General features: G+C 56.8%; 5 protein-coding genes across 5 annotated transcripts; 4 read left to right on the forward strand and 1 right to left on the reverse strand.

Moving 5' to 3' along the window:
• Positions 1-10453: 10453 nt before the first annotated feature.
• On the forward strand, positions 10454-11515 carry E0L32_008531 (uncharacterized protein; the record flags this gene model as incomplete). The annotated part of the gene is made up of 2 exons (XM_031143396.1): positions 10454-10611; positions 10996-11515. The coding sequence occupies 2 exons, from the start codon at positions 10454-10456 to the stop codon at positions 11513-11515; spliced, it is 678 nt and encodes a 225-aa protein (XP_030992192.1).
• A 581-nt stretch (positions 11516-12096) lies between these two features.
• E0L32_008532 (uncharacterized protein) lies at positions 12097-13392 on the forward strand (the record flags this gene model as incomplete). The annotated part of the gene is made up of 4 exons (XM_031143397.1): positions 12097-12158; positions 12225-12319; positions 12397-13205; positions 13273-13392. The coding sequence occupies 4 exons, from the start codon at positions 12097-12099 to the stop codon at positions 13390-13392; spliced, it is 1086 nt and encodes a 361-aa protein (XP_030992193.1).
• Positions 13393-13877: 485 nt separating this feature from the next.
• E0L32_008533 (uncharacterized protein) lies at positions 13878-15702 on the forward strand (the record flags this gene model as incomplete). Its single annotated transcript, XM_031143398.1, has 3 exons — positions 13878-14586; positions 14637-14742; positions 14808-15702. 3 exons carry the CDS (start codon positions 13878-13880, stop codon positions 15700-15702), a joined length of 1710 nt encoding a protein of 569 aa, XP_030992194.1.
• A 51-nt stretch (positions 15703-15753) lies between these two features.
• Positions 15754-17132, reverse strand: E0L32_008534 (uncharacterized protein; the record flags this gene model as incomplete). Its single annotated transcript, XM_031143399.1, has 2 exons — positions 15754-16446; positions 16503-17132. 2 exons carry the CDS (start codon positions 17130-17132, stop codon positions 15754-15756), a joined length of 1323 nt encoding a protein of 440 aa, XP_030992195.1.
• A 583-nt stretch (positions 17133-17715) lies between these two features.
• On the forward strand, positions 17716-18930 carry E0L32_008535 (uncharacterized protein; the record flags this gene model as incomplete). Its single annotated transcript, XM_031143400.1, has 3 exons — positions 17716-17888; positions 17936-18195; positions 18320-18930. The coding sequence occupies 3 exons, from the start codon at positions 17716-17718 to the stop codon at positions 18928-18930; spliced, it is 1044 nt and encodes a 347-aa protein (XP_030992196.1).
• Between the last annotated feature and the right edge of the window lie 238 nt (positions 18931-19168).

The raw sequence follows: 19168 nt of genomic DNA on the forward strand, positions 1-19168 counted from the left end.
CCTAGGTCTACCTATTCTGGGCAAAGGAACGCCGGCACTTGTTAGGCCAGGGCTTACATCGTACTTCTTCCTCCTCCTCCTCTTTCCCCTCTTGTCGTGGCGGCGGCGATGCAAATACAGGGTTGGTATCTCTTCATCACGACCGGTTTTGCAATGCAGCAGGGCACAGTTATTCCCTTCTAATCACACACCCGCACACGACGGCACGCATGTGTGTTCCTGACTGTACGCATGACTGTAGGTATGTATGTACTTACATCTATAATTATGTACCCAGGAAGATAGTAGATTGAGGTGGAGTAATCGACAGAGTGGATAAGGATGGATGGGATGCCACGGGCTGCAGACGCACGACGCCTTCTCCCTCGTAGTTAGTTGGGCTTCATCTGCGGTCAAAATCTTGCTGCGAGCCGCAGTGCTACGCGGAGCTCATCACGCCAAAATTGTGGATCGCCGCCGAGCAAATATGATATCAGAGCGCGCAGCCGAGTGACGCTGGAGTACAAGTAAAGAAAGGCTGACCGGCGGCTCGTCCAGGAGGCGGTGTATCCATGTTGGTAGGCAGGCCAGGCCAGGCAACAAACAGGCAAAGCAGGCAAAAGCAGGATGGCGTTGGCAGAGGATGGAGAAACAGCTGCCACACATGACCATGGCCATGTTCCGAGATTGAGACTCTGGGTCGTGCCGTAGCGAGCGACGGCGGATGACATGACAGGTTGCAACCCACGTTCCGTCCGGGCAGTGATGGCTATTCCCGTCGTCCGCAGAAGGGGCATGACTTGGGGTTGCAGCTGACAGGCCCTTGTTGTTGTTGTTGCTGTTGTTGCTGTTGGAGAACGAACAAATCATCTGGAAGCACATCGTTCTGGAAGCCAGTTTGACTTGACAAGCCCACAAACCCAGGCTCTCCTCTTGCAAGGGTGCTGCCACCCGACAAACCCCGGTGCGAGGGCCTCGCAAGGGTCTTTTTTCTTGCATCGCCCTGCTTGTACACCGCCCACATGGCTTCCTCAAGACCATATTGGCTGCTTCTGGGCAGGGGACCGACCGGTGAGCAAAGCGACAACAAAGACGTCTCTCATAGGTCCAGGTTGCCTAGATCTGTTCGACAGCTTCCGGATTGCAAGCTGTGCACCTTTTGGTGTGGTCAAATATTGCGCTGCCGGTGTGCAATGTCTCGCGCTGTTTGCAGAGAACAGGAACCCGGTCAGCGCAAGGCCGAGTCTCGCACGGTGTGTTTTGCTGTCGCGATCGGCGCTTCCCAACCCTACCTCCTCTGGCCCATTACCTGCACAATGGCACGGAAGCGCGCGCCAGGACTGTAGATATGAGCGCATGCGTACAGACATGATGTACTTCGGCATGCCGAAAACTGCACAGCCGAAACGCAGGCACACGAGAAGCCTCTTGTGCACATGTTGTTGACTGGGCTTTCCCGCTGCACCTACCCTAGTGTTGGTCTTTATTTGTGAATGCGTATCATATCATTGGGATGGCTGATGCGACAGGCATATCATTTCACACATCGCCCGCTGGCGGAGCTACGGCCAGATCATGAGTGGGCTTGACCGTGGAACATCCAGATTAGTTGCTGGTCTGTGATAGATGATGATGCGAAGCCATGAGCACAGGCCGGAGTTGTAAGCGCCGGGCTGCCGTTGTTGTTCATCTCGGGATCTTCGAGGGATGTGCATCTGCGAACCTGAGTCAATATGACAGATCCTATCGACGTAGTCGCATCTAGCAAGATGCGTAGGAATCCATATAGCCAAGAAGGTAGGCATCGGACTGCTTCCCACACTTCCTTTTGCAAGTATTATTAGCGTATCAGCTTCAAGTCGCAGGGCCTGTCGCATCATCATCCCACCCCATCCATCCACGTCAAGCCTCAGGAGCGGATTTCATCGGCACATGACGCTGTCTCGGAAGAGGTGTCCTGCAAGTCAGACCGCGCCTCAGTGGTCTGGTGCGCCAACAGACCGACGGCAATATCGGGTTATCAGGGCACTCTAGCCATAGCCTTCGTCATCATACGTCTGGATGTGTGCAATTGATGACTGTGGGGGAATCATTCGTCCTCGCAACGAGTGGATTGGTCGTGGCAGAGAAGGGCCGTAACGAGCCAGCCAGGGAAGCAGCAATACCACAATACATACGAACCATTGGCCTGGATGGCCTCTTGCCGCTTCACTCTTCTCTTCGGCTTTCCTCCCACTGCCTCCCTGTGATGCCCCACGTGTGGGAGCCCCCGGTTTGCACATCCACACATCTGACAGATCCCCCACTTGTTCTCGCTTCACAGTCGTCGGGCTCGAGCAAGAAAACCGGGTACTTACAGAGTAGGGCGCTCACCGCCTGCAATCGACACGGTCTTCATCATTGCTCCTCTGCTGGTGTCTCAAGCATTGTGTCTGAGCTGGCATGGGGTAATTTCTCCGACCATTGCTCCTCTTTCGATCGACCGGTGAGCTGTGTTGGTGGGGTAAAACGCTGGGCGACAACCTGCCTTCTGCCATGAGCCGTCACCGCTCAGTTCAGGCAGGTCGGCGACGCCGCTGTGTTTGGCACACAAAATGTAGATCTTGTACGATGGTAGCCCAAAAAATTGGACGGCAACGGGACGTGCGGCCTGACCTAACCGGACTGGACGCTCTCGGCTGGGGATCCAGCACGTCTCCCGTCTTGGTAATACCTAGGCGTACAAGCAATGAAAGAGATTGCCTGTTGCAATGGCGCAGGTTCACCCGAAATAAGATCGTCCGTGTTCGCGGAAGCCGGGAGAGATTTCCCAGACTGCGCATGCACAGCATGGAAACACAAGTGGTGGCTGCTCAAGGTTCGACCGAGGCTGGCGCGAGAACAATATGGGATGGAGATCAATTCCCACGCGGTCTTACTTCGCAGCACCGCACCCGTAACGTACCACTTGGACGGAAACGAAGCCGTTTCCTCTTGATAGGATGGGTAGGGCAAGGGGGGGTTAGTCCAAGAAGGCAATCCAGGGGTGGTGGGGGTGAAACGTCTCCAGCTGGCAAGAGGCCACGAATAGGAGCTGAGAGGTAGGGATCCAGGAGATTTGCCCTTTCTGGTGTTGAGATGGTTGTGGAAGCTCGCCTGGTTTGCTGGCCTGCCAAGCCTACCCTCTTCATACATACGAAGTAGGTACCTAGTTCCCTGGTTCCTGATCAAACAAACCATGTGGCGCTCCACTTTCAAGACGCTGGATTAATCCGTCATGCATAGCCAGTAACCTGAGACTATTTGGCAAGCTGTTTCCAGAAGGACAGCCTGGGCCTCAAGACAGGCGATTTACACTTGTGAACGACCGTCCGCGCCCGCAAAGGATCTCGTGGAGTCTCGTCTCCGTGTTCGGTGCGAGAAAAACACACGAGGCGAGCGGAGATAGTCGGGTTGTCCCAGGACCTGGCCGATCCAAAGGATAGCTCTATCTACAAGTAGATATTTGGCCAGGCCGCCGCTTGGCGAGAAGGGAGAGAAAAGCAAATAGAAGAAGAAAACGAGACAAAATTGGCTCGACCGACTGGGTCTAGCAGGGGAAGGGAAAAAGCAAAAAGAGAAAAAAAAGCAACAATGGTCGCGATGATCCTCTCCTGCAATCACATCTTTGGGCACCACTGGCAGCCCACAAGGAGCCCACCACCAGCTGCCAGGGTGCTCCCTGTCTCGCTTCCACCACACGTTTCCCCATACATCATCCAATCCAGCCGAGCCGGCGCGCTGGGTTCAACAGGGGTAGCCAAGCGACTGCCGGAAGCTGTGCCGAAGACCAGGTTACTGATTCGACCTCAGCCGCTGGTGCGAGGTACCTCGAAGGTATCATGTGGCTCTCAGACCGCCGCCCGGACTGGAGCGTTGTAGTGAAGCGCGCATCCATGGTGCATTGGACAGAGATCATGTGGCCAGAAAAAATAATAGTCATTGTCAGGGTCCGAGCGACAACTTCAGCGGGAGCAGTAGTCGCGGACGCACATAGCCCGACTGGATTTTCCTTTTTCGCGCAGAGCCAGAGAGCCTGGATGTTGGTGGTGTTTTGTCAGCATCGTGTTTTTTTTTCTTCTTTTCTTTCCTTGCTTTTTTTTGCGTATTGTAATCTGATTGCTTGGCTCTAAACAGGCAATCACCCACGAAAAAAGGGCGGAGAGAAGCCGCTAAAATAACCAACATCCCGTGGTAGGCAAGCCGAAATGAGACACAGAGAGAAAAGACAAGGAATAAGCAAGAAGGAAAAAAGCAAAAAGAAAAAGAAAAGCAAAGACGGCAGAGATTGGGGGTTGAGATGTGCAACTGCTTGCATGCTTGCAGTGGCTTATGAAAAATACGAAAAAGCAATCAAAGCATTCTAGGGGATTTCCTGTGCCTTTCCAGCACCGCAGCCAATCGTCCCCTGAGGAAGTCCCCAGCTTGGCAGGCTGGGGACCGACAATTGAGATGTCTGCAATGGAAATGTGCATGTACGTATGTAGGTATGTCATGCAGCAAGGCCCAGATCGGGACCACTCAGGACTGCATTCATTGGGGGCGGCTCTTTGGCTGATCGGGCTTCTGAACGATCTTTGATCCACCAAGGAACACTGGGGTTGTCTTCGTCGCTCCGACAAAACCAAAGAGGGACAGTCCTTGGGAGCGCGAAAGGATGAGAGAAAGTGCATGCCGTATTCCATCCCCCTAGGCATGAAACCCTATGTACGTACGAAGTACGGACAGCAGAACAATGCTCCGTACGGAGTACAGACCGTACCCCACGCCATCGCCCTACAAAATAGTCCGTGACCGTGCGCAGGTTTTTGAAATTAATGCTCGACTTGCCTTGCTTCGTATTGATGAAACTGGCCTCACCGCAAGAATGGAACGAGGACGGGGTACTCGAGGGCTACGCAGTCTGACCGGCTCTTGCAAGTCTCGTCGACCCGCAACGCCGGAAGATAGGCGCTTGGCCACCAAGAAGGAGTCACTAGCCACTTAGCCCCCTCGCCACGAAACAGGCCGGTCGACCCGTCCAAAGGGGAACAGCCGAATGGTCGGAAAGCCTCTTTCTCTCTCGCTGGGCTGGTGTGGAGGAGCTGGTGGTGTGGGTGCTCACTCGAGAAAAGGGGGCCGCCGGCCTCAGGGGAAGCAAGGCACTTGGCCGCGTTGCCGAGCCAAGTGGGAACGGTGGATGCCAGGGGACGCTTCCGATGGGACGGATCCGGGACTGACCGGGGACTGGACGGGGGGACTTGGCTCGCCTGACCACAGGCGCTTGCAACTCCGACTTGGAGCTAGCAGACGCCTATGTACATCATTTCCAGAGCCCTGGAAGGTGAGGCGGCCACAGGACGGGGACTGTCAAACATGTCAAAATGATGAGATCAGGAGGCTCCATTGTTTCGCAGGTGGCAGGGTATGAGGTACCTAACTTCAAACCAAACCAACAAACTTTTTCCCCCCAGGTCTCGCCCCTTTCTTTTCCCAAGCCAGTGCGCGGAAGCTTGCCACTTGCGTAAAGGCTCTACCTACTTGTAAGGGGATCCCGGGATGTGGAACCCCCATTGATTGTTCCATTTCGTTCCTCAACTCTTCCCTTTCGGGAATGGCCGGTCAGCAAGGGGTAGCCTCTCAATCTGCCAGACAAGCCTTTCTCAATATGAAAAATGACGAGCTGAAACTGTGGTACCTAATCTCAGCACGAGGTGCTTTCTCCATTCAGGCCATCGGCGTCTCAGACACGCAGTTCTTCACTCGGTAGCCCAGAGGGGCAGACTCGGTCAGCCTTGCCAGTCCCTTGCCAGTCTCAATCTTGATCGACCAAGACCTATATGCGTGCCCAGTATCAATGACGATCGTCATCCTTCCTCGGGACCTCGTGACCCTCGTGATCATTGGCGATAACCCCTCGGATCCAACCTTGCACCGTCACCCCTGGCACTCTGGTCTCCAAGCTCTGGCGCACCCCCACGCCAGCACGCCAGCACACCGGCTCAACTCTACACCTCATGCAATGATCTGCAGCCGGACTTCACCCGGCCCACGCCTTCCAAGCCACTGGGTTACAGCGTCCCCAGGAGGAGTCACCGTTGCCCAGCTGATATGATTCCAACCCGCCAGCAATCCAGCCATCTGTCGCGCATTGCTAGGTTTGATTTTTGTGGCTCGATCGTCTCCTTTGGGCCTCTCTGGTGATTGAACTTGAGGTTTGCCTTGAGTTGGACTCTTGCCTTCCTTTCCATAGATGTATCTGACATGAGATATTTCCCTGGGCTTTTATTAGTCAGTGGATAGGTAGTTAATGCAGCAGGCAAATATCACAATCGATCTCTGCTCATCAGCGGAGGGGAGACTTCTATCTCAACGGGCAGCGCAACTGGCACCCGGTCGCGACCACAAGTCGCTCTCGACCCGGGCACACCAGCCGGGAAGGCACGATATCGGTCATACTGCACCTGCCGCGAGTCTCAACTGGGCAGTGCCGTGGATAGCAGTTTCCAATTGTAGGCGGCTCACGCGAACACTGATTTCCACTGCGTAGCGTGGAGGCAGGTGCGATTGGCGATCCGCGGATCCCGACTGACGATTTCATCCGCGCGAACAACAGTGCAGCAGCACTGAGCTACTTCGTGTCACTACAACCTGCCTGCACCTCAAGCGGCCAGACTCTCGAGGCCCGTCAGTGTCCGAAGGCAACCTTGGAAGTGAGCATGCCAGACCTGGTCGGTCACGCGGGACGCTTTTTGGCGTAAGCCGGGGCCGGTGTGCTCAACTTTGCGTTCAACCCTTGTGATGCCGCGGCTCCTGGTTGGCCTTCGTCAACCTCCGGGAGCTAGAGTACGGATGGGTATTGTGACAGCTCAGCGGTACCAAATCTCCATGGCCAAAGTATCTCTCCACGCCGCACGGCTAAGTCGGCAGCAAACACGAGGACTACGCATAAGCAGTCAACGACATTGATGCACCTGGCACAAGCTTTGGAGGGCCATGGAGTCAGCCCAGCTTCCCAACTGGTTGGGCAACACCACGGCGACGGCCGCCATGTCACCGGCTTTCATTCGCCATCGACCTTTCTTGGAGCCAGTCTCAAGCATAGCAGGTGTCAAGGTTCAGCAACAGCACTCTGGCCCATGTGACCGCATCATTGCACCACCTCAGACCAGCCGCACCCTCTGGATTGGCTTGGATGTCGTCACAAATCGGGCGTCCCGTGGAGGGGACTCGCTGAGCTTTTACTCCTAGTGGACGTAAAGGTGAGTCCGATATGCCGGTCAGCGTATCAAGTTGCTTTCGAGGCCCGTTCCGTCCCCATGGAGCAACACTCACAGTCTTACTGGACAGACAGCAGTGGGGGTGAACTGCCTCCTCGATCTTACCGGTTGAAAACAGCCCTGGCACAGCTAGGACATCCAAAGCTCAGCGTTACAGCCGGGCACAATGCATGAAGAACATGGTGGAGTCATGCTCGGGGCTTGAACTGACATGGCTCATCTTCCATTCCATTCGAAGCCCAGGGCCAATGTATCACATCTCACCTCGGTGTGCATGCTGACCTGTCATTCTCGTCTCTTTGACCTTTGAAGAACCCAGACCGTTACTCAGCCACTGTCCTTGTAGTCACAAACATCGACCGACGCTGAACTCGCCTTCTGGGGCCTACGGTCGGAATCCGTGTCGGGCGATTGTCCACATCTACGACACGAAGGTCATTGGGTTAACACGCGCATCCGGCACGAACCCCCCCTCTGCCCGGCCACTGCCTGAATGAGCGGTCGGCTACGAGACAAACAAGGTCCAGCAGCGCCAGTCGCGGCTCACGCTATCACGAGTGGGATGGAAAGGGGGGAAGAGAGGCATACTCCGCAGTTGGGTAGGAACTTGTGGAATTGAGTGGTTCGTCGAGCTTCACGCCCTTCACACCGCCACTACTCGGCCAGGGCGGGATGGGTGCCTGATGTACCGCCCTCAATGGTCTACTGCGCCGTGCTTGAGCCTTGGAAAGGTCCTGGAAGGAAGCAAAGTAAGTTGTCGTTGACCTTGCAGCCCTGGAAACGATTCGATGCGGGTCGCGCAGTATCAGCCTCGACGACGACGACGACGGCTAGGCCCTGTCACACTCGATCAAGCGGTGTCGTGAGCAACACGGGCGGGACAGACCGGGCGTACCTCCATCGCTGACATCCGACTGATCCACAGCCAGGTACTCTCTGTGTACCGTGTGTGTCTGACACCGATTGTATATATATAGAGCCGCGTTCAGGGAGTGAAGACGGTAAGTGAATGTCGGAATGCGTGATAATGAGGCTTACGAGTGGAACGCAACCATGTCGACCAACCCTGTCACCGTTTCATTCTCGCTGGGCGATCATGGGTAGGAAGAGATCTCTTGGGGAGGCAAGAGACACTGCAGTATTCCCGCACGAACCTCCGTCGTTGCCAGGAAGTTCGTGTTTTGATAATGCGGTGAAACATGATGAGCAACACGCAGGCCACAGTCACCAACGCTTCTCTTGAAACGGGCTACGACTGGCTCGCCTGAAATGATGCCACAATCTAATCTCGGGTACGGTATTTGGGAAGGCGAAGGCCGGTCAATCATCCCAAGCCCTCGGGTGTTTAAGCTTCAAGGGACGCCGGCACAGAAGAATACACCTTCTCTGAACATCCTTGTCAATACGCCGGAATACCGCAAACTGCTCAGGATACGCAGGGTTTGCTACGAGGAGCAGGAACGACGCGCGCCAAGGTCTGCTTTTGCATCTGGCTGCAGTGCGGATGCGTGAGGTGCGGGCGCGATGCAGCTTGAAGCAAACCGACTTATTACATGCACGGAATATGCGAAGCCAGTCACTGCATGCGGCTTCGCCCACTGAGAGCCCATCAATCCTGCAATGGCATCAACTTGTGCAGTCTTGCCGCTATGGTGCCGCTACGAGGTCGGAACATCCGTCCGCGTAGGCTGTGGGGAGAGAGCCAACAACTTTTGACTTGGTAGAGATAACCCCCTGTCAGTTGGAGATGAAGCTCCCTGCACTCAACCCGGGCGTCAAATAGTAACCATGATTTCGTAGCGGGAGGCCGGGGTCCCTGGCACCAGGGCCGCTGCGCGGCTGCACGCGATAGGCGGGAGACGGTAGCCATGTGTGGGCTAGAAGGTTGTGAAGAATCTTTCACAGAACGTGTCCCACAACCAGGGCCGTTCCCGGCAGTTACTCAACTCACCAAAGAGACATTTGGATTGGACTGTGAGTCAAACAAGCGGTCAACATGGAAGGCCGCCCGGTGACAGCATGAGACCCGAGTTGTTATCCTTGCTGAGCCGGATGCTCACGTCGTCAGGCCGGTAAGGACATCCAGTCGGGAGGCCCCCTTCGCATGCGGGATCTTCTCAGGCCTACGCACCGAAAGCAATACCTCAAGAATCGTCACACTTGAACGATGTGAGAGCGGTACAAGGGTAGGGGGCGGCTGTTGCAGGAGCGATCCGTTGCAGCCAGCATAAACATCCGCCTCCTCTCTTTGGGCGACTGTGTAACTGATCTCACTGTGACATGGTCTGCTTTTGTGTGCCGATGGCAGGATCCAATGCAAGCGGGCACCGGACCGGTGGCCCTGAGCCGTATCATTGGGCCGAGCAAGACCAGAAAAGCAGATACATGTATCCGATCATCCCGACTTGCCGTCGTCCGACCCGAAGCGCGTAACAAAGCAAGGTTGGCATAGCGGCTAGGTTCGAGCATGCAAGCAGCAGGGGAGTGAGTGCAAGGTACGATGTACAATTCCCTACCTACCTCTTACATACATACGTACATACATACTTACATACTGACAGTACATTGACGGAACCTACCGGTCGGGGACAGGCGGCTGCCTGCTTAAGGTTACCTTAGCTTGGCCTGGTGCCGGTGCGGCGTTGGATGGCCGGCGAAGAGGCGAAAAAGGGACAAAAGCGACGCTGTGTAATGGTATTCGCACCCGTTGTTGTCCAAAATGCGTGTGCGTTGTACGTGATGGAGAAATGCCATCATGAACAACAACTTGATCCCTCCCCGGCTCACAGGAGCCGGCGGCCGGAGGTCAGCCAGGCTCTCGCACCAGTGACGGACGGTCTTTGGGCCCCGCCTGTGCCCCGCCATATCCACCACTAACTCTTGAACCCACCACCTCCGGCTGCTGTGACACACCACGTCACTTGCCGTTGTCGCAAGACAGAGAAAAAAAAAAAGGAATACATCCATTCTTCTACCCAGGCCAAAGAAACAAAAATCCTTCCATACGAGGCAGGGTTCCGATTCACCACCGCCAGACCCTCACTCGAACCACCCGGTCAAACACGTCCCACCTCGCTTCACCCGCCCCCCTCCACCGGCTGCGATCCGACGAGGCATCTGACCGACAAAAGCGCTTCCGACGCTTGGCCCTTGCCTGATCTGCGACCGACCTGTGACAACGAGAATTACCAGCGGCCATGGCGGGAAAGAAAGGAGGGGGCGAGAACAGTAAGAAGGCCGCCGGCCAGGCGCGCAAGGCCGACGCTGCAGCGCAAAAGGCTGCGGCCGAGGATGCCAAGAGAGAGGCCGCAGACGCTGCGGACTGGCAGAAGGGATCAAAGAGCAACGCGAAGAAGTAAGTCCGACATGATGGTGCCACCCTTTCTTTTCTTGCACCTTTGGCGACCTTTGCTTTTGCTTTGGTCCATCCCGTTACCACTCGTGCCTTGTGTGCGCCCCTGCGCTCTGCGAACCATCCTAGGTAGTCCGCGCACTACGCCACTGCCATGGGCCATCTTGAGCTCTGCCTCTCTTGGAACCCAAAGTGATATGCCCACTCTTGCATCACGATACGTCCGGAGCAGAGCGATGCTACCACCCCCGCCGGGTACTACCTCGTTGAGCAAGGCGATGCGACGGGGTCAAGGGTGCCCAACAGATTCCGTGATCATCACAAGGCCATATCAACAATCACACTCGCACGACATGATTCACTGACTCGGACGCCTTTGTGGTACAGGGAGGCCGAGGCCGCGAAGAAGGCCGAGCAGGCGCGAAAGAAGGCAGAGCGTGACGCCATGCTTGCAGAGGAGGAGGCCAGCACGCCAGGCCGCTCGCAGCCCAAGAACTCCAAGACGGCGGTGAAGAAGTCGAGGGGCCTGGACCTGTCGCAGCTCGACGCGGGCAGTTCCGACGGGCCCCTCGCGGCGCTCAACGCCTCGGGCATCGACAACGCCCTCGACGCCCTGTCTCTGACGCACTCGTCGGGCGATCCCAAGATCGACAGGCATCCCGAGCGGAGATTCAAGGCCGCCCATGCGGCCTTTGAGGAGAGGCGCCTCAAGGAGATGGAGACGGACGGCACGGGCGCGGGACTTCGCCTCAACCAGAAGAAGGACAAGATCCGCAAGGAGTTTGAGAAGAGCCCCGAGAACCCCTTCAACCAGGTCTCTGCCCGCTACGACGCCTCCAAGGAGGACCTGGCGCGGATCAAGCACCAGGAGAAGTCCAAGATCGAGGGCCGCTTGGCTGCCAAGTAGAGGCAGCATCCTAAAATCGTATCTGATTTTTGTTGGCATCGTATATATCCGCGGCATAGTACAGAGAAGAAAGTGATATGCTACAGCCATGATTCCCCGAACCAACCCTTTCATAGATAGACCACCAAGTCATGCTGCCGCGTATTGGCTTAGATAAGTGAAGAATTCTAGTGCGCCTGGAGCTCCTGGACCCTTTTGGCTTGCAAGTGAGGAAAACATCGTCCACTTCCCATGGCATCAGGCGTTTGAGTCAAGCCTCGACCATCGACTCATCACTCTTATCTATCACTAAGGAAGAAGGCCTTCTGTAGTTGTCCGACGCAGACGACTTAATACTATCACAGAGTTGACCCCGCGGTGGAGCACTCGAAACAAAAGTACTTGTAGGGCCTAGCTTGGGGGGAGGGGTACTGTAAGCTTGACCGTTGCTAGGCTGTGTTTTGTACGGATGAATTTACTTCACCGCCTACGGAGTACTTCACCGCACGGGGATCTTGGATGCATGAATGATACTTGCCATCGAGTCTCAACTTGTCGCAAGATCTTCTGAACCCCAATACTGTGCTTATGGCCTCATGACAATGGCGTCTCTAAAGATGGGGACGCTTCCGGCCCTACGGCGACAGCATCTGCTTGCTGAATTGTGTGTAGAATCTCTCCCGACCCTTGTGTGCCTTCTCGCGAGTTCATACTGATGATGCGTCACCAGCTCGGGTCTGAAACAGGCATGCCCTGAAGGCGTGTTCGTGAGCCTGACGCCGGGCGATCCCTCCCTCTGGTCGGGCGTCATATTCGTGCGCAAAGGTAGAATACACAAACACCATCAGAAAGGGTCCTCGCTTGCAACTCGGAACAGAACTGATCAAAGACCCCCTAATTAGGTCCGTATGCGACTGCCGTCCTGCGCTTCCAGATCTCATTTCCCGATGCCTACCCTAGCCTGCCGCCGCTGGTGACGTTCTCGACCGACATATTCCATCCGCTCGTGACGCCCCTGACGACGTACATGTACACGACCGACATCCAGGACAACGGCACCGTCAGCGCCACAGACGAGGAGCGCCTGCCGCCAGGAGGGTTCAGCCTGCGCCACGGGTTTCCGGACTGGTTCGGGCGCGGGAGGAGGAGCAGGGTCACCAGCGGTAGCGGCACTGCCCCTGCTGGCGCCGGCACCGGCACCAGCAGCGGCGCGGGCCAGGCGTCGGGCTCCGGGGGCATCGCCTTCGCGCAGACGCCGCCGAGGTCGACGGCCGGCAGCGCCCAGAGCACGCCCGCCTCCAAGGCCTCGCCCGCCGGGCCGCCCGGCTACATGCAGACGGGCAGGAGGGAGATTTCGACCTATGACGTGCTGCGGTACATACGGAGCACGTTTGACGACGAGGAGGTGCTCGACTCGGTCCCGCTCGAGGCGGCGGGCAACCCCGGCGCGTGGCACGCGTGGAGGACGCACCAGCGGCAGCTCGGCAAGGGCGCCAAGGAGGGCGGCGCAGTGGGCTCCCCCGCTGCCGGTGGTGAGGGCGGAGGCGAGAGCGGTGCGCCTCTGAAGCCGGTGGCGAGCACGTCGAGCATGGCGCGGAGGCCGGGTGAGTGGAACTGGGAAGGCGTGTGGGAGGAGAGAGTCAAGAAGGGCATCGCGGCCAGCCTGTCTGAGCCGGTCATGTTTGGCAGCGCGGGCGCGACCGATGACGTGGTAAGTCAAAGATGTGAAAGTGACCCGGGAAAGAACCTATGGGACTGACACTGGTTGCTCTTCGCAGATCCGCTTCTTGAGCATGGAGGACAGCGACGTGGAGGCCGTAAAGGACAACCTCAAACGGACTCTTGGTGTTGCTAATGAGCTCGGCGGGTCTGAAAGAATCAGGATGGACTGGGTCTGAGTCACTCTTGCCAGGCTGAGATATTCTGGTCACATGCTAGTAGTTGTTTGGGAGAGAGGAGGGAAAGCTAAGAACACCATCGGGTTCTCGGAAGGTGTAGTCAGTCCTTCGATCGTTTCTGTAATGAGCATCCATCCACGCAAATGATACCCTTCCCTGCACCGCTTTTCTTCTCCTCCTCACAGAGACAGCATCGGATTGCTTTGTATGCTTTGGACATGGTTAGCTACACCGAGGCCGCAGTAGCAGTATTCATCGCAGTCATTGTCGGCACCTGCCTTCTCATATTCACTATCATCAAGTGTGTCGGCTACCTGCGACGACGCATTGCTGCACGTCAGGCAGAGCACGAGTCTCCAGGCACGGGGGAGACAACAACAGACGTTGCAAAGGCAGTCTGATTTCCCCAAGAGAGAGAGCGTGTGTCTTGCCCCGTCTTCCAGGCGGGAAAGACTTGGCGGGCCATCCCAGCAAGCGTGCTCACGATGGCGAACTTCTTTCATAATAGAAACATCCTCCACGACCGCCCAGAGCCACTCCACATCCTCAAGAAGACCAAATCCTTCAGGCCGGAAAGGAGCCATAATCCCGACCCCCGCCGCAGCAGCACGGGTACCTGCGAGAGCTTCGAGAGGCCTGGAGCTGACAAGCCGTTGACGATACCCAAGAAGCGCGCTAGGGATGTCTACCCTACCATTGGCGGCTCCGGATATCGATCTGCAGACCTTTGGGGGCCTGCCTGTAGTCAAGACATCTCGGCCCTCAGCTTGAACGAAGTCTTGAGCCGGGCCGACGAGAACAGGAAGCCTTCTGATCTGCACCCAGCAACATCACCGGGCAAGGGCATGGCGATCCCAACGATGGCTCCTTCGAGCAGGCATCAGAGCCGCATGCGCACGCCGTTGTCACCAATCCGGTACTGCCCGCAGGAGGATGTGCCCTTTGACGGACCGCCCACTCCGACGCCCCAGCGTCCTTCGTCTCGTCGGCCCGCGGGTGCAGCAGTACTCGTTCCTTGCGTCACGGTCACACCGGAAAGCAGAGCCGTAGACGACGACACGGTTAGCTTGTGGTCGGCGGTAGAGATCTCGACGCAGCTGAGCGTATGTTCTGGTGCAGATGGCGCCGGAAAGTTGATGAGTGCTGGTGCCGGGGCCCAGTTCGTTCCTCGACCGGTCCGTGAGGACGAAATAGGTAGGCAATCAAGACCAGGGTTCTGCATTAGACAGTCATCTGACGTCCAGTACCAGGCTCCTCGAGATTCGGCTACCTTCACGATCTGACCATCGATATCGTTCCGACGGGGCATAGCCTCATATCGAACGTGCTGGGTAATTGCACTGGGGAAATGTATGGGCTTTGTTCTGATGAATGCGTTTGAGGACCTTGAGCATCTCACTAACACCTGCCCTCAGGGTGCTAGTGCCAGGCAGCACTGTGCTTCTTCTTGTAGAGGCACAATTGAAACCCCGAAACCCAAGAGAGCACAAAGGGCACGTACGGCAGACTTCAGACGAACTGATTGAAGATTTAGAACAGCATCTTGGCAGCACAAGAGTCGAGTACCTCCAAGTCCGCTTCAAATACTCCCATTCGGCATTCCCCAGACAGCAGAACGCGGATGCGCAAGCGGCGGCCGACTCTTCAGTGCAGACCAGGCATGAAACCATAGTCACGGCGGCCATCAAGAGGCATAATGCCTGCTCGCTTTGGTCACCGAGACCGGCGCCAGTGGCCAACGTGCTCACTAAGATTGTGGCAAGGCATTGGGGCATGGATGCCGCAGCAAATCTCCTGCAGCGCATGCGAGCGTCATCGCGTCACGGTGGTCGTAAGCCAGCTAGTCTCCAAGCTGAACAGGCGGCATCGGTCAAGAAACGCGAGGTCCCACCGCGAGTAGACGCCCTGGTATCGCCTGCCGGAAGCCAACGAAGCCAGAGGAAAGCACCTGCGGCAGCTTCCAGGGTAGACTCAGCTGGAGCCATTTGGAAGGAGATACGCCGCCTGTCTGGACATCGTTCGATGAGCAACCTGCGGCGACCATCGGCCAGCCGGCAACGGGCCAAGGAATCTTCAGCTCCAGGGTACATGGCCAACTCGACAACCCCAAGGCGTCCAACAGATCGGTATGCAGCAGTGATCCGCGGCCAAAGATCGATAGGGGGCGACGGGCTCCGGAACATGGCAAGCATGTCGTCCGATTTGACCCTTGACGAGGAGCAGCGGCGGTCTCAAAAGAGTAGTAGCTTTCATCGTGGTGACACCAAGAGAGAACCAGCTCGTTGGGCGTGGGGTGCTTGGTGGCGATAAGAGCCACACCCAGGTATAGGTAGTCAATAGACGAATTGTCGACAGCAGACCTCATGTGCCTTTGCCTTTTGCCCCATCCCACATCGGATTGCCATCATCATCAAATTCTGCCCATTGGAAGAACGAGCACCCGGCCTCCCCGGGCGAGTCGCCGCCGCAGCACATCCAGAAGTACCGCCCAAAGTTCTCCTTCTTTCGCTGCACCACTCGCAAGATGGCGGGCAAGTCGCAGCGGCAATGTGGTGTTCTGCTCGGGGAGAGCTCGTCTCGATAATCGCGATAGGTGATGTTGATGCGCTTGTTCCCGGCTATCGGGTGAGGGTCGATGGCCTGGGCGGGTGCGATGCTGTGTTTCCACTCCTCCTGCATCTCGGCGTGCATGACAAGCAGCGAGTTGTGCGGAAGGTGGATGCTAATCTGCCCTTGAGCGTCAGGGTCATCGTCGCCATCGCGCGGCAATACACGGCGGACTCTGAACTCCCGGGCGACCCCCAGGGAAAGGGAGCCGATCACCGCGCGAGGCCCGAGATACGTCAGCCTGTCACTGTGCCAGCCAACGCTCTCCTGTGGGCCATTGTAGCAGTTTACGAACGCCGCATTCGGACGCCAAGGGCCCGGTGGTTGGTACTTGAGCTTCTTCCCGCCGGGATAGCGCGTCCTGATCCGTTCCTGTATCTCGCGATTGACGGCTTGCTCCACTCGAGGTTTCACTCGAGAGAGCTCGGGAGTCAGTTCCCGTACATCCTGCAGCTAATGAGTTAGCAAGTCGGAACAAACGGGGAAGAGAGTCTGGCACTGACAGTCAACCGAGCGCCGCTATAGAGATATTCCATCTTTTGTCTGTTCACTTCGTCGAGACTTCCAACATAGAAGCTCGATGTGTGTGGGCTTTCAACCACGTTGTCGAACAGCTTGAAAGTGATCTTTTCAAAGGACTTGGACTCCTCGAGCAGCTCTTTCAGGAGACTGTCCGCTTCCTCAGCCGGAAGGAAGTTGTGGAGGACGGTACATGGGGTGTGTTCCGAGATATCGATCGGATCGAAAAGAAAGAGAGTCTTCCCCTTCTTGGAGAGCAACTTTGGCTTCTTTGGTGACAACTCGGGGTTTGCCAGGCCAGATCTAGGAAAGAACCTGAGAGATGATTGAGAACCCACGACTCCAGAACCTTTTTTCCTTGGTTTCCCGTCTTTAAAGGCCGCCGAAGCCTCGAGCACGGACCCATCATGGGCCAAGAGAATATCTAGCAAGGTCTCCTGGTCGACCGAGGGGTGAAGAGACGATAAGATGGCCAGCTTGACTTCTGTAGGTTCATCATCTGCTTCTGAAGCTATCTCGTTGCTACCAGGGGCCAGCTGGTTGTCGTTGAGGAGGAGGTGGTGGCCAGGATCAGCATCAAGCTTCCTCTTCTTTCGAGTAATGAATGCCTCCATGACGTCTAAGTGCCCAGGTCGTTGCCCTCTTGTTGAAGAATGGAGGGATGACGGGATGTATTTTTCATGGCAAAGAAAACATCTGTCTACATGATGGCCTGAGGCTAGCTATCGCGCCCCTTTACCACATTTCGGATGATGCGCATGGACCCTTCGACTTTGAGAGCAAGAAGTGGAGGCAAAAGACAGTCAAGATGGTCCAACGAGACGCGACAGCATCGGGTGCGCTTTGGGGCCAAAATGGCGCGAAGTCAGGTGCCTTCAGTCTTTCAGTGGGTCGCCACTTTAATGATCCATGAATTGGATCCCCGGCGTCCTGCGGCCGCTAATCGCGGGGCAAACCTCCAGATTGGTGTACCAGAATGTACAAGGCCATGCCGAGGCAGTCGGCTAGCTAATCCATATTCTCTCATTCCTCAGCTCACCCGCACAGTTCAATCTCGCAAACACTGTCGACTGTCAGCGAGAAGCTAGTTGATACGGAAAGCATTGGAGATTACCAACCGGCGAGTCCCTGTTCGCAACCTTTCGCGATCCTTTTGTGCATGAGGAGGAGGGGGTTGATATCTGAGCGCTCAACGCCATGGCGGGCATGCTCGAGTTCCGGACGCCGGGATTCAATCCATATGCCGTCAAATACTCCCCTTACTACGACAATCGCGTAGCTGTTGCCACTTCAGCCAACTATGGTATTGTAGGGAACGGAAAGGTCTTCTCGCTGAGACTGACCGCGCAGGGACCTCAAGTCGAGACAACGTGAGTGAAACAAAAGGATGCGCTGCGCATTGCATGTGAGTGCTTAGGTCGGCGCTGACAGAGTACATGAACAAAAGGTTCGACACAAACGACGCACAGTATGATCTCGCGTGGTCCGAATTGAACGAGAACCAGCTTCTTGTAGCCTGCGGAGATGGGTCCATCAAGCTCTTCGACATGACCGTCAAGGACTTCCCGGTCATGAACTTTCACGAGCACAAGCGCGAGACCTTCTCCGTTAGCTGGAGCCCGGTCACCAAGGACACGTTCATATCTAGCTCCTGGGACGGGACGGTAAAGCAGGTGAGTGAGCTCTTCCTGACGACCTGCAGAGCTCCGACCGGCTGATCCCTTGCGCCCTCCAAAGTGGTCGCCGACCCGGAATCATTCCCTCACGACACTCCCTGTCGGTAATTGCACATACAGCGCAGCCTACTGCCCTTCCAACCCAGCCATCATCTCAGCCGCCTCCAGCGACTCCCACATCCGCATATTCGACCTGAGGACACCCCCCTCGGCCAAGTACCACCTCACGGCCACGATCCCCGTCCACATGCCCGGCCAGCAGGGCGCCCCCAGGCCGGGCGCCCCGCTGCCCGTCGCCGCCGCGCCGTCGGAGCAGCTGACCCACGACTGGAACAAGTACCGGGACACGGTCATCGCGACGGGCGGCGTCGACCGCGTCCTGCGCACCTTTGACATCCGCAACCCGGCCGGCGGCCCGCTGTCCGTCATGCAGGGCCACCAGTACGCCGTGCGCCGGCTCGCGTGGAGCCCGCACGCCGCCGACATCCTCATCAGCGCGAGCTACGACATGACGGTGCGCGTCTGGACCGACGGCTCGACCATGCCGGCGGCGGCGGCGGCGCCGGACCAGGCGCAGCCCGTGCGCATGGGCATGGAGCTCGGGCTCATGAACCACCACACCGAGTTCGTGACGGGCGTCGACTGGTGCCTGTTTGGCACCGGCGGGTGGGTCGCCTCGGTCGGCTGGGACGAGAGGGTGCTGATGTGGGATGCCAACTCGCTGCTCCGGCGGTAGAATCGCCCGGCTGCAGGGACGAAGAGAGGCTGAGCAGTCAGAAAGAAGAGGCTGGATGTTTTGATACCCCAAGATGCGCGCGGCCTAGACGGCTCGCGTGGCCGGAGGGCAAGGTAGAATAATGAGATGAATGACACATTGAGACGCGGACGAGCATCGGAGATCCAAGGCAAGGTGTTTGGCAATCTGGATTCATGGACATGCGCATGCTTATCAGAGCCGGTGGCCGGTGTATAGT

This window comes from Thyridium curvatum, assembly GCF_004353045.1.
Source record: "Thyridium curvatum strain D216 chromosome Unknown NODE_57_length_291365_cov_88.079165, whole genome shotgun sequence".
In the NCBI taxonomy this organism is placed as follows: Eukaryota; Fungi; Ascomycota; class Sordariomycetes; order Thyridiales; family Thyridiaceae; genus Thyridium; species Thyridium curvatum.